General features: G+C 43.1%; 1 protein-coding gene across 1 annotated transcript; it reads right to left on the reverse strand.

Annotated features, from left to right (window-relative positions):
• LOC139259984 (gamma-crystallin S-1-like) lies at window positions 1-11634 on the reverse strand. The gene is made up of 3 exons (XM_070876002.1): window positions 11623-11634; window positions 3486-3728; window positions 1-276 (listed from the first exon to the last, which is right to left on the reverse strand). Exons 1-3 carry the CDS (start codon window positions 11632-11634, stop codon window positions 1-3), a joined length of 531 nt encoding a protein of 176 aa, XP_070732103.1.
• Between the last annotated feature and the right edge of the window lie 3852 nt (window positions 11635-15486).

Raw genomic sequence — 15486 nt, forward strand, 5'->3', positions numbered from 1 at the left:
CTAGAAGTCCCTCATGCGCCTGAAAGATCCGATAGTTGAGTTGTAGCCGCCCCAGTCACTGAATCTCCTGTATTCACCGGGTCTCATGAAGTACTGGCGACCTCTGTAGTTGGGCTGTTCATAGAAGTTCCAATAACCGTCCATCACATGGCAGGAGTGAATGTCACGGTAACGGAAACGATCGTAGACAGATGGACAGTCATCCATGAATTCCATCATCTGTCCTCCAAAGTCAGGTCTCTCATAAATCCTCATTCTGTAGTTTCCACCTCGGTACTGGAATAGAAATACAATTATATTAGTGTGGAAGCAATAAATCTTCAGTATCTAGAAATACAGCTGTTTCTGCTGAGAAAGAAGCTTACTTAGGGTTGCAGATGATGTTGGAGAACAGCAATAGACAGTTCAGTAACATGTATTGGATGAGCTGATCATCTGCTAACTGACATCACCATGTGGCTCTTCTGTAAATTGTTACAGAAAACCAGAGAAATGTACCAGCAAATTCAGGACTGATTCTTATAATAAAGAGCTCTCTGGTTGGGAAGGATTTTACAAAAGGCTCCATATGATGATGTTAATAATGGGGGACATTTCGCAACATCAATAATATGGTAGAATTCTTTATTAAGATGGAGAGTGACACAGTTAATTCAGAAACTAGGGTCCTAAACGTAAGGAAAGGTAACTTCGATGGTATGAGGCGTGAATTGGCTAGAATAGACTGGCGAATGATACTTAAAGGGTTGACGGTAGATACACAATGGCAAACATTTAAAGGTCAAATGAATGAACTTCAACAATTGTACATCCCTGTCTGGAGTAAAAATAAAATGGGGAAGGTGGCTCAACCGTGGCTAACAAGGGAAATTAAGGATAGTGTTCAATCCAAGGAAGAGGCATAAAAATTGGACAGAAAAAGCAGCAAACCTGAGGATTGGGAGTAATTTAGAATTCAGCAGAGGAGGACAAAGGGTTTAATTAGGAGGGGGCAAATAGAGTATGAGAGGAAGCTTGCTGGAAATATAAATAATGACTACAAAAGCTTCTATAGATATGTGAAGAGAAAAAGATTAGTGAAGACAAACGTAGGTCACTTGCAGTCAGATTCAGGTGAATTTATAATGGGGAACAAAGAAATGGCAGACCAATTCAACAAATATTTTGGTTCTATCTTCATGAAGGAAGACACAAATAACCGTCCGGAAATACTAGGGGATCGAGGGTCGAGTGAGAAGGAGGAACTGAAGGAAATCCTTATTAGTCAGGAAATTGTGTTAGGGAAATTGTGATGGGATTGAAGGCTGATAAATCCCTAGGGCCTGATAGTCTGCATCCCAGAGTATTTAAGGAAGTGGCCCTAGAAATAGTGGATGCATTGGTGATCATTTTCCAACAGTCGATCAACTCTGGATCAGTTCCTATGGACTGGAGGGTAGCAAATGTAACACCACATTTTTAAAAAGGAGGGAGAGAGAAAACAGGGAATTATAGACCAGTTAGCTTGATATCAGTAATGGGGAAAATGTTGGAATCAATTATTAAAGATAAAATTTGGAAAGCAGTGACAGGATCGGTCCAAGTCAGCATGGATTTATGAAAGGGAAAACATGCTTGACAAATCTTCTGGAATTTTTTGAGGATGTAACTAATAGAGTGGACAGGGGAGAATCAGTGGATGTGGTGTATTTGGACTTTCAAAAGGCTTTTGACAAGGTCCCACACAAGAGATTGGTGTGCAAAATTAAAGCACATGGTATTGGGGGTAATGTATTGATGTGGATAGAGAACTGGTTGGCAGACAGGAAGCAGAGAGTCGGGATAAATGGGTCCTTTTCAGAATGGCAGGCAGTGACTAGTGGGGTACTGCAGGACTCAGTGCTGGAACCCAGCTATTTACAATATACATCAATAATTTAGATGAAGAAATTGAGTGTAATATCTCCAAGTTTGCAGATGACACTAAGCTGGGTGGCGGTGTGAGCTGTGAGGAGGATGCTAAGAGGCTGCAGGATGACTTGGACAAGTTAGGTGAGTGGGCAAATGCATGGCAGATGCAGTATAATGTGGATAAATGTGAAGTTATCCACTTTGGGGGCAAAAATACAAAGGCAGAATATTATCTGAAAGTCGGCAGATTAGGAAAAGGGGAGGTGCAACGAGACCTCGGTGTCATGGTACATTAGTCATTGAAGGTTGGCATGCAGGTACAGCAGGTGGTGTAGAAGACAAATGGCATGTTGGCCTTCATAGCTGGGGGTTTTGAGTAGAGGAGTAGGGAGGTCTTGCTGCAGTTGTACAGGGCGTTGGTGAGGCCTCACTTGGAATATTGTGTTGAGTTTTAGTCTCCTAATCTGAGGAATGATGTGAGGGAGTGCAGCAAAGATTCACCAGACTGATTCCCGGGATGGCAGGACTGACATATGAGGAGAGATTGGATCGACTGGGCCTGTATTCACTGGAGTTTAGAAGGATGAGAGGGGATCCCATAGAAACATATAAAATTCTGATGGGACTGGACAGGTTAGATGCAGGGAGAATGTTCCCGATTTTGGAGAAGTCCAGAACCAGGGGCCACAGTCTAAGGTTAAGGGGTAAGCCATTTAGGACCAAGATGAGGAGAAACTTCTTCACTCAGAGAGTTGTTAACCTATGGAATTCTCTACCACAGAGAGTTGTTGATGCCAGTTCGTTGGATATATTCAAAAGGGAGTTAGATATGGCCCTTACGGCTAAAGGGATCAAGGGGTATGGAGAGAAAGCAGGAAAGGGGTACTGAGGGGATGATCAGCCATGATCATATTGAATGGTGGTGCAGGCTCGAAAGGTCAAATGGCCTACTCCTGCACCTATTTTCTATGTTTCTATATTTCTATGATCCAGTTGACTACATTCCTGGCTTGTTACTAGAGTACAGCTCCTGTGTAATTTGATACAGTGAAATTTTATAACAGCAAATTGCGATTGATTATACTTGACCCATATAGACAGGAGATTACTTCATGTCAGTAAAAGTTTGAAGTGTTGTTTGAACTGAGGTTTCAGTAAGGGAGATTCTTAAGGCAGGTTTCTCTTTGTTTAATTTGTTAAACTATATCAGACAAATTACACCAGTTCAACCCATATTGTCTTCGTTGCACCGCAATGAGCTTTTTACTTTCAAAACATTAAATCCCACAAATTCCCTTTCAGTTCTAAATATTAAACTAATATTACAATATTACAATTACATAAGCTGTGGACCAGTTCACAAATCCTATGATAATCCAATTCTCTTTGAAATGTAGAAGAACGAAGCTCTATGTCTTTGTTGTTGTTACAAAAATAAAGTCCAACAGCTGGAGTTCACACAGAGCCACAATAGATTTGAAAAGCAGATACAGTGTTCTGACAAATGACTACCATCAACTCAGTTGCTTAGCATGGTATTCATTTATCAGATCTAAATTGGTTTAGAATGCATTAACCATCAAATGATAACTTACGTATGGGTAGGAACGACATGACCTGATGTTGTCATTGAATCCCATCCAGCGCTGGTAGTCAGGATATTCTCCCCTCCTCAGAACATACTGGTATCCCATGTAATTGGGTCTCTCATACACCACCCACCAGTCACTCTCCACACGGATGGAGTTACAGCGGTTGAAGTAAGGGGACAGGTCAGCACAGTCAGTACTGCACTCGTAGTGCCGACCCTGGAAGTTCCTGTCCTCGTAAAAGATGATCTGCAGAAAGATAGAGGTTTGTAAATTAATTATTTCTCAAAAATAGGAGATACTGAATGAAGAATTCTAATACAATGTGTAATATCTGAGATGTCCTTGCCTTTCCCATTTTGAGCTCACAGTTAGCTTCGTAACTGACTGAATGTTTCACTGCTTCACACAGCATGGTATTTATACACTGGGCAGAAAGGCCTCTCTAGGCTGTACTTTTGTTATTCTAATGGTTCAGGACTGAAAATCAGCAAAAATCGACAATACGTTCCATTTATTGGAGAGAAACACCTGAAAGACTCCTGATGTGTCATTGATTCTTTCCCTTTTGCCGTCATGTCACTTTAATTGTTGTTTGATCATAACATGCTATAAAAAGGATATAGAGGCACTGGAGAGGGTGTTGAGACGATTTACAAGGATGATTCCATAAATTCGAGGGTATACATATCAGGAAAGGATGAACAGGCTTGGTCTCTTTTCTCTTGGAAAAAAAAAGGATGATAGGTCACATAATAGAGGTCTTTAAAATTATGAAAGGTTTTGGTAGAGTGGATACAGAGAGAATGTTTCCACTTGTGGTGAAGAACATAATTAGAGGCCATCAATATAAGATAGTCACCAAGAAATCCAATAAGGAATTAGAAGAAACTTCTTTAACCAAAGAATGGTGAGAATGTGAAACTTGCTACCACAGGGTGTAGTTGAAGCGAATAGTATAGATGCATTTAAGGGGCGGCTAGCCAAGCATACTGTGATATCTTCACAGAGCACAGCACACACAGCTCCTAACATGGCAGGTTCTATTTATTATTAACCCTGCACTTGCAGCATACAATACATCCACATCCACAGTGTGGAGCTACAAACATTATAAGCTTACAAACATTACACTTCTCCCTCCTTAATGAAGAAGCCATCATAACAAACATCATACATAACTTTCATATTTATACATAACACAGGATATATCTTATTTTTTTTTCCATATTTACAAATTTAACTTTACCACTTATTTTCTGTTTCGAAGAGGATACCTTCGCTCTCGAACAGAACCTTCCAAACATGGTGTCGAATCTAAACTCATTCAAGGCTCATCCTGAGGAATGTTTTCCTCCACAGAATTTATTTGATTTTCATTTGAACACACTCGAACTTCAGGCTCTTTGTTTTCCTGACTCGGACTCAGATTTTCAAATAGATTCTCTCCTGGATTTGTTTCCAGTACATTGGATTTAGGATTTGTTACTGGTGTATCAAAACTATCTGATGAGTCAGAAATAATTGAATCATTCCCAACTTCAACTCCTTCCATGTCTTTGGTAAAATATGATCAATATGAACAAACCTAACCTGTCCATTATCAAACATATTTACCAAATATGTGCGAGGACCACATATCTTCACCACTCTTCCTGGTAACCACTTTAACCATTTATGGTGATGGTTTTTCACTCTCACCTTCTGGTTTAATTTCACACTTCTCTCTATTACTCTACCTCTATCACAATTCTCTTTCTGTCTTAATTGTGTCTCTTCTATGGACTGTGCCAAATTTGGCTTTAACAACGAGAATCTGGTTCGTGGCTGTCATTTGAGAAACAACTCTGCTGGTGTTCTAAGAGTAGTTGTATGAGGAGTAGTTCGATATGTAATCAAAAAATTAGACAATTTGTGATCCAATGCCAACTGTCGCTTCCTTGGATTTGGATCTAACATTTGTTTTATGAGGGCATGTTTTACAATGTGTACAGTGCGCTCTGCTGCACCATTCGAAGCAGGATGGTATGGTGGAACCTTGGTATGTTTCACAACATTTTTACTCATGAATTGTGCAAATTCTTCTGAACGGAATTGTGGTCCATTATCCAAAACAATTTCTTCAGGGAGGCCAAATGAAGAAAATAATTTTCGTAAAATGTCCAATGTTTTGCTTGTTGTTATTTTCCACATTGGAAACACCTCAACCCACTTTGACTGGCTATCAATCACAATGAACAATTGTTGTGCTTCTAACTCATCAAAATCAATACGTAGCCTTTGCCACACCCTGGGAGGCCATTTCCATGGCTGTAATGGAACTGGTGGTGGTTGCTTACCGATTGACATGTCTTACATTGACTCACGATGTACTCTATATCTTTATCAAGACCTGGCCACTATAAATAACTGCGTGCAAAACTCTTGGTCAAGCACATTCCCAGGTGCTGGTCATGGAGGTCTCCTAATAATTTGGACCTGAATTTATTTGGTATAACCACTCTTGCACCCCACATGGTACAATCTTTATCGACTGATAATTCATTCCTACGAATGAAGAATGGATGTGTATCTTTGTCTGTTACTTGGTTTGGCCATCCATTTGCAATATACTCATACTCCTTTGACATCACTGGGTCACGTTTGGTTGCTCTACTAATCTCTTCAGCTGTGACTGGCAGTTCATCAATGTATGAAAAATAAAACACTTCTTCCCTATCGGGTGTAACTTGTGATGGGGAAGGCAATCTTGACATTGCATCAGCATTACTGTGATCAGCTGATCGTCTGTATTCAATATCATATGGAATACCTGTGGAATTCTCTACCACAGAAAGTTGTTGAGGCCAATTCACTAAATATATTCAAAAAGGAGTTAGATGAGGTCCTTACTACTAGGGGGATCAAGGGGTATGGCGAGAAAGCAGGAATGGGGTACTGAAGTTGAATGTTCAGCCATGAACTCATTGAATGGCGGTGCAGGCTAGAAGGGCCGAATGGCCTACTCCTGCACCTATTTTCTATGTTTCTATGTTTCTATATGTATACGCTGACAGAATCAAAGCCCAGCTCTGCATTCGGGCTGCAGCTAATGTTGGAACTGGGGACTTTGGATGGAGGATTGCTGTTAGGGGCTTTTGGTCCGTAACGATGGTAAACTTATGACCATACAAGTATTTGTGAAATTTCTTGACCCCAAAAATGAATGCCAAAGCTTCCCTTTCAATTTGCGCATAATTACTCTCACTGACACTGAGAATGCGTGAAGCAAAAGCAATTGGTCTCTCCTTCCCACTACTTAATACATGAGAGATTACTGCCCCACCTCCATATGTAGAGACATCACATGCTAGCTTAATCTCCTTAGATATGTCATAGTGAACTAACATGGTGCTCTCTACCAATTTGCTTTTACACTCCTTAAATGCTGTATCGCATTCTTTTGACCACTTCCAATGGACCTGTTTTTTCAAAAGTTCATTCAGTGGATGTAATACTGTAGCCAAATTTGGTAGGAACTTCCCATAATAGTTCAAAAGACCCAAGAATGAATGAAGTTCATTGACATTCCTGGGAGTGGGTGCTTTTCTAATTGCATCCAATTTTTCCATGGTTGGATGTAAACCATCTTTGTCTACTCTGTACCCTAAGTAATCCACTGAGCAGACACTCGTACTCTGTGCTTCTCTAGCCGTTTGAGGACTTCATTCAATATGTTATTATGAATTTGCCTATTTGGTGCTGAAATTAGTATGTCATCCAAATAACATACTACCCCTTTAATACCTTGCAAAATCTGGTTCATCACCCCTTGGAATACGGCAGGGGCGGAAGACACTCCAAACGGTAGCCTATTAAATTGATATCGGCCGTGGTGAGTATTTATAGTCAAACATGACTTGGACTCCTCATCTAGTTCAAGATGTAAGTAGGCATTCATAAGATCCAGTTTTGAGAAGATCTGACCACCTGTCAGTGTTATGAACAAATCTTCTATATTCGGCAATGTATTGGGGACATTACCCTCGAGAACCTGGTTTACGGTTACTTTATAATCACCACACAATCTTACCTTACCTTACAACAACAATGGGTGTAGCCCAATTACATCAATCTATCTTACAAATAACGTTCTCAGTCTCTAGTCTTTTGAGTTCTTACTCAACTTTCTCCTTGAGTGCATATGGTACGGAACGTGGCTTGTAGTAAACTGATCTAGCATCGTTCTGTACCCTGACACTCACCTTGAAGCCTTGGATCGGACTGCCCGTTTCGCAGAACACCATTGGATTCTGCTTGACAACCTCATCCGTTGATGAAAATCTCGCTTCCACACAGAAAATCTTACTCCAATCCAGCTTCAGTGAGCTCAACCAATTTCTTCCTAGTAAGGCAGGCTTTTCTCATTTCACTACTATTAGAGGCAAGTTCTGAAATTGATCTTTATATTTCATCGGTACGGTGATACGACTTACCACAGGAATTTTCTCTCCCGAGTAGCCTCGCAGCTCAATCTTGGATTTCTGCAGTTGGAAATCACGCAATTTGTCGAGGTAAAGCGACTCCGGTACTACACTCACGGATGCACCCGTGTTAATTTCTATTGGTTTCTTGAATCCCGCAACATCTATGTGGAATTTGATGCTTTCCAAATCGCTGTCCGTTAATCTCGTGCTCCTGATGACGTGTAACTCTAACATCTCCTCGTCCTGTTGTTGTTCTTCCATGCTATGTAGTCTCTTAGGATTTCTACTCATAGCTTTGAACGCTGGACTCATAGCTTTAAAAGCTGGTTTACCCTTCAGTCGGCATGCCTTCGCAAGCTGCCCAGTCTTCCTGCAGAAGAAAAACTCTGCCTTGATGTATGGACAACTTTGAGCAATGTGTTGTCCCAAGCACCTATAGCACGACTTCGACGCTCTGTTAGAATTTCCGGTTTCTGAGACTTTGGGCCATGCCCACCTTTTACGTTGAACCTGCAGGCGATTTACCTCGGTTGACTGACAAGTAATCTCAAAAGTCAAGTCATCCGTCGTCAATAACTTCCTTCTGATCGCATCATTTTTCACCCCACAAACAAAACTATCCCGTAATGCTCAGTTTTGAAAGTTTCCAAAATTACAGTGCATCGATAGCTTTTTTAATGCAACGATGTAATAGAAACATAGAAATATCGAAAATAGGTGCAGCAGTAGGCCATTCGGCCCTTCGAGCCTGCACCGCCATTCAATGAGTTCATGGCAGAACATGGAACTTCTTACCCCATTCCTGCTTTCTCGCCATACCCTTTCGTCGCCCTAGTAGTAAGGACGACATCTAACTCCTTTTTGAATATATTTAGTGAATTGGCCTCAACAACTTTCTGTGGCAGAGAATTCCACAGGTTCACCACTCTCTGGGTGAAGAAGTTTCTCCTCATCTCGGTCATAAATGGCTTACCCCTTATCCTTAGACTGTGACCCCTGGTTCTGTACTTCCCCAACATTGGGAACATTCTTCCTGCATCTAACCTGTCTAAACAAGTCAGAATTTTAAACGTTTCTATGAGATCCCCTCTCATTCTTCTGAACTCCAGTGAATACAAGCCCAGTTGATCCAATCTTTCTTGATATGTCAGTCCCACCATCCCGGGAATCAGTCTGGTGAACCTTTGCTGCACTCCCTCAATAGCAAAAACATCCTCCCTCAAGTTAGGAGCCCAAAACTGTACACAGTACTCCAGGTGTGGCCTCACCAAGGCCCTGTACAACTGTAGTAACACCTCCCTGCCCCTGTACTCAAATCCCCTCGCTATGAAGGCCAACATGCCATTTGCTATCTTAACCGCTTGCTGTACCTGCATGCCAACCTTCAATGACTGATGTACCATGACACCCAGGTCTCGTTTCACCTCCCCTTTTCCGAATCTGTCACCATTCAGATAATAGTCTGTCTCTCTGTTTTTAACCACCAAAGTGGATAACCTCACATTTATCCACATTATACTTCATCTGCCATACATTTGCCCACTCACCTAACCTTTCCAAGTAACTCTGCAGCCTCATAGCATCCTCCTTGCAGCTCACACTGCCACCCAACTTAGTGTCATCCGCAAATTTGGAGATACTACATTTAATCCCCTCATCTAAATCATTAATCTACAATGTAAACAGCTGGGGCCCCAGCACAGAACCTTGCGGTACCCCAATAGTCACTGCCTGCCATTTCTAAAAGTACCCATTTACTCCTACTCTTTGCTTCCTGTCTGCCAACCAGTTCTCAATCCACGTCAGCACACTACCCACAATCCCATGTGCTTTAACTTTGCACACTAATCTCTTTTGTGGGACCTTGTCGAAAGCCTTCTAAAAGTCCAAATTAACCACATCAACTGGTTCTCCCTTGTCCACTCTACTGGAAACATCCTCAAAAAATTCCAGAAGATTTGTCAAGCATGATTTCCCTTTCACAAACCCATGCTGACTTGGATGTATCATGTCACCTTTTTCCAAATGCGCTGCTCTGACATCCCTAATAATTGATTCCATCATTTCACCCACTACCGATGTCAGGCTGATCGGTCTATAATTCCCTGTTTTCTCTCTCCCTCCTTTTTTAAAGGGTTACATTGGCTACCTTCCACTCCATAGGAACTGATTCAGAGTCTATGGAATGTTGGAAAATGACTGTCAATGCATCTGCTATTTCCAAGGCCACCTCCTTAAGTACTCTGGGATGCAGTCCATCAGGCCCTGGGGATTTATCGGCCTTCAATCTCACCAATTTCCCCAACACAATTTCCCGACTAATAATGATTTCCCTCAGTTTCTCCTTCTTACTCGACCCTCTGGCCCCTTTTATATCCGGAAGGTTGTTTGTGTCCTCCTTAGTGAATACCGAACCAAAGTACTTCTCAATTGGTCTGCCATTTCTTTGTTCCCAGTTACAACTTCCCCTGATTCTGACTGCAGGGGACCTACGTTTGTCTTTACTAACCTTTTTCTCTTTACATATCTATAGAAGCTTTTGCAGTCCATTTTAATGTTCCCTGCAAGCTTCCTCTCGTACTCTATTTTCCCTGACCTAATCAAACCCTTTGTCCTCCTTTGCTGAGTTCTAAATTTCTCCCAGTCCCTGGGTTCGCTGCTATATTGGCCAATTTGTATGCCACTTCCTTGGCTTTAATACTATCCCTGATTTCCCTTGATAGCCACGGTTGAGCCACCTTCCCTTTTTTATTTTTACGCCAGAAAGGGGTCGACAATTGTGGTAGTTCATCCATGCGGTCTCTAAATGTCTGCCATTGCCCATCCACAGTCAACCCCTTAAGTATCATTCACCAATCTATCCTAGCCAATTCACCTCTCATTCCTTCAAAGTTACCCTTCTTTAAGTTCTGGACCATGGTCTCTGAATTAACTGTTTCATTCTCCATCCTAATGTAGAATTCCACCATATTATGGTCACTCTTCCCCAAGGGGCCTCGCACAACGAGATTGCTAATTAATCCTCTCTCATTAACAACACCCAGTCTAAGATGGCCACCCCCCTAGTTGGTTCCTCAACATATTGGTCTTGAAAAGTATCCCTTATGCACTCCAGGAAATCCTCCTCCACCGTATTGCTTCCAGTTTGGTTAGCCCAATCTAGATGCACATTAAAGTCACCCATGATAACTGTTGCACCTTTATTGCATGCACCCCTAATTTCCTGTTTGCTGCCCTCCCTAACATCACTACTACTGTTTGGAGGTCTGTACACAACTCCCACTAGTGTTTTATGCCCCTTGGTATTCCATAGCTCCACCCATACCGATTCCACATCATCCAAGCTAATGTCTTTCCTTACAATTGCATTAATTTCTTCTTTAACCAGCAACGCCACCCGCCTCCTTTTCCTTTCTGTCTATCCTTCCTAAATGTTGAATACCCTTGGATGTTGAGTTCCCAGCCTTGGTCACCCCTGAGCCATGTCTCTGTGATGCCAACCACATCGTATCCGTTAACTGCTATCTGCACAGTTAATTTGTCCACCTTATTCCGAATACTCCTGGCATTGAGGCACAGTGCCTTCAGGCTTTCCTTTTTAACACACTTAGACCATTTAGAATTTTGGTGTAAAGTGGCCCTTTTAGTTTTTTGCCTTGGGTTTCTTTGCCCTCCACTTTACTCATCATTTTCTGTCTTTTGCTTCTGTCTCCATTTTATTTCCCTCTGTCTCCCTGCATTGGTTCCCATCCCCCTGCCATATTAGTTTAACTCCTCCCCAACAGCACTAGCAAACACTCCTCCTCGGACATTGGTTCCAGTCTGGCCTAGGTGCAGACCGTCCTATTTGTACTGGTCCCACCTCCCCCAGAACCGGTTCCAATGCCCCAGGAATTTGAATCCCTCCCTGCTGCATCATTGCTCAAGCCACGTATTCATCTGAGCTATCCTGCGATTCCTACTCTGACTAGCACGTGGCACTGGTAGCAATCCCGAGATTACTACTTTTGAGGTTCTACTTTTTAATTTAGCTCCTAGCTCCTTAAATTCGTCTCGTAGGACCTCATCCCGTTTTTGACCTATATCGTTGGTACCAATGTGCACCATGACAACTGGCTGTTCACCCTCACAACTGGCTGTTCACCCTCCCTTTCCAGAATGTCCTGCTCCCATTCTGAAACATCCTTGACCCTTGCACCAGGGAGGCAACATACCATCCTGGAGTCTCGGTTGCAGCCGCAGATACGCCTATCTATTCCCCTTACAATTGAATCCCCTATCACTATCGCTCTCCCACTCTTTTTCCTGCCCTCTTGATCATTGATAAATTCATCAGCATTTTGATTCCGAATCCCGAAACGATAGCTTTCAGCAATTTCTAACGGTTTGGACTTATAGTGCTGCTCTAGCTTCGTTAAAATCGCTTTAAGCATTGTGTCCTTTGGCTCGTCAGGCACAAGCAGATTTACAAGAGTGTCATATAATGCCGGACCTGCCTCGGATAAGAAGATCGCTCTCTTACGTTTCAACACAGCCCGGTTCTGGACTGCATTGTCTGGAACTTCGATTATGTTATTTACAATGAAATACATTTCTAGCCGATCCACATACGCTTTAAAATGTTCCGTGTCTATATTCCCCCAAATGTCCGATTACAGCTGCGGGTGCTGCCATTTTAATCTCTCGCTGTTCACACCATGTGCTGTATTTTACATTGGATTTTGTAGCTTTTTCCAAAGACAGAAGCTCCCAAAGTCTCTCTGTCGGCTGGCTGAATCCTTCAGCAACAAAATTTAAGCTTTAAATCATCCGAAAAATCCCATCTCAATCGCCAAATGTGATATCTTCACAGCGCACAACACACACAGCTCCTAACATGTCAGGCAACTCTCTCGGAAGTCTCCAGAAACCTGCCTGGTTCTGTTTATTATTAACCCTGCACTTGCAGTACACAATACGTCCACATCCACAGTGTGGAGCTGCAAATATTACAAGCTGACAGACATTTCACATACGAGGTAGAAGGGAATATTGAGTTATGCTGATAGATTTAGATGAGGAAAGATGGGAGGAGGCTCGAGTGAATAATAAACGCTAGCATGGACTGCTTGGGCCGAATGACCTGTTTCTGTGCCATATATCCTATGTAATCCTATGTAATAACAATTCTGGAACAGTCACGGTTTGAAAATCACACAGTTCTGCTTTAAATAGTTTGGTGTTTGCCTCCTCCACACTATCTCCAACTATGTGCAAGGAGCTCGTGGATTTCTTTGTCACTAAAATTGAGGACAGAGGTTCAGCTGCTTCTGCCGCTTCCCTGCCTCCCTCCCAGCCCACATGGCCAAACTTCGACTAAGGTTCACCCCTGCCCTAACCCTGAACTCCCATTTTTTCTAGTTTTTCTCCTATTGCCCCTCATCTGTTCTAAATTCAGGTTGTCCATGAGACCCACTTACTGCACCCTCGATCCTATTCCCTGTTAGAAATTAGGGGTGTACAAAATATATATAGTATGCGACTAAAATTGTGAATTCACGTGTTTACATGGTTGTGTTGAACTGGAGATTATGTGTCTCCTCAAACTGGAATTAGATGATTAGAAATGCGAATGTTTTGGTTCCCTGCAGAGATGTTATAGCATTCTGCACTATGACAACCATTTTCTGTTGTTTTCAAGTTAAGACTTCAAATTTGTTTATGTATCTTTAAGACCAAGGACTAGATTTTGCACTTTTGTGCAGATCGCCCAAAAATAGGTGGTATTTCCAGCGTGGGCAGTAAAAATGGCTTGTCGGCCATTCTCAAAGCCCCTTGCCTCAATTTTTGAAAATGGGCGTTACCGCGAGCATTATGAAATGGGCAGTAGCGTTAAATCTCGCTGACCTTCTGCCGTAAAGTGTCGCCGTCCTTAGCAATGGCATGGCAACACTCAATTCCCGCGATTCAGGAGGTCAAGGGTCATCATGACATGCGCAGAAGAGGAGACAGAGATAGAGGGAGCTGAGAAGGACTGAAAGCATGTGTGACTGTGGTGTGTGCTTGTTTGGCTGTTGTGGGAGGGACGAGGGAGATTCACCAGCAGCAAAAAGCCCACTAAGCACCAAGAACATAGTTGGCACCGAGTTTTTATAACATGGAAGGGATGGAGGAAGCCCTGGAGCTGGTATCCAGGAACACTGCTGGTAGAGGGCTCCCAGTTGTCCCAGAGCGTGGCACTGCATGGCCTCCTCCATCCCTTCCATGCCTCACCCCCATTGCCAACGACACGAGAGTCAGGAGCAACATCTTGCTTCTGGCTCGGAGCACGTTCCCACCTCAGGACCGTCCTCTCCCGTATCCGTCCAAGCGGCGATTCGGCCGTCATCCCCCCCCCCCAATGAAGCATCGCCTGAGGAGCTCCTCGGCCAGGCGGCTTGGTGTCAGAGGGGAAGGGGAAGGGGTAGAGGTGGGGAGGAGAAGCAGCAGGAGGGGGAAGGGTTGGTTTTTAAATAAATACTTATGATTTCAGACAAATGTTCGGTTTAAATGTTTTTTATTTAACAAAACCTTGTTGCGCATTGGCTCAGATAGCTGCACCGTTACACACCGGTGATTCCTTAACATCAAAGGGTATAATTACACTTAACTTCAATCAACTTAAACTTTAACTGTCACCAAGGTGATGCCCACCATTGATGTATGACCTGCACACCCAGCAGTGGGTCAGCCTTGTAAATACCACCAACGTTCTTTCAGGCAAAGCGCTCATTTATGAGCTCCTGACGTAAGGCTTTTGCAGCTATCATGCCACCACAGGCCCTTTCATGCGGTCTACAGGGGAGCAGGGGCATGGCTTCATTGTCAGCCTGATTGTCTGGGACGATGTCAGCGTCCACCTCCTCGTCCTCCTCTTCCTCTCTCTGTAGTGAGATGGACTGTCAGACTCATCAGGCAATTCTTGTCCCCTCCTGATAGCCAAGTTGTGCAGCATGGAGCACACCACCATGAATGGAGCTACCTGCTCAGGGTGGTATTGGAGCTCGTCTCTTGAGTGGTCCAGGCATCTAAAGCACTGCTTAAGGATTCCAATGGTTTGCTCCACGATATTGCGAGTGGCTCTGTGGCTCTCGTTGTATCGCTTCTAGGCTTCGGTGTGGGTGTCACGTAGGGGGGGGTCATCAGCCAGGTGGTGAGGCCATATCCTTTGTCACCAAGCATCCAGCATTGACCTTGTGGCTGATTGTTGAACAAGTCAGATACAGTGCTCTCACGCAGGATGTGAGCATCATGGACGCTGCCCAGAAATTTAGCATTCACTGCCATAATAATTTGCTGGTGGTCGATAACGAGTTGCACATTCATGGAGTGGAATCCCTTGCACCCTTGAAAACCTCTGCATCCTGAAAAGATGCCTGCATCACGATGTGCGTACAGTCTATTGCTTCCTGCACCTTGGGGAAGTTAGCAATTCGGTAGAATCCTAAAGCCCTCTCAGTCTGAGCCTCCCTGGTCATAGGGAAGCTGATAAAGTCCATCCTGCGTGTGTACAGGGCATCAGT

The sequence above is a fragment of the Pristiophorus japonicus genome, chromosome 3 (assembly GCF_044704955.1).
Source record: "Pristiophorus japonicus isolate sPriJap1 chromosome 3, sPriJap1.hap1, whole genome shotgun sequence".
Lineage (NCBI taxonomy): Eukaryota > Metazoa > Chordata > Chondrichthyes > Pristiophoridae > Pristiophorus > Pristiophorus japonicus.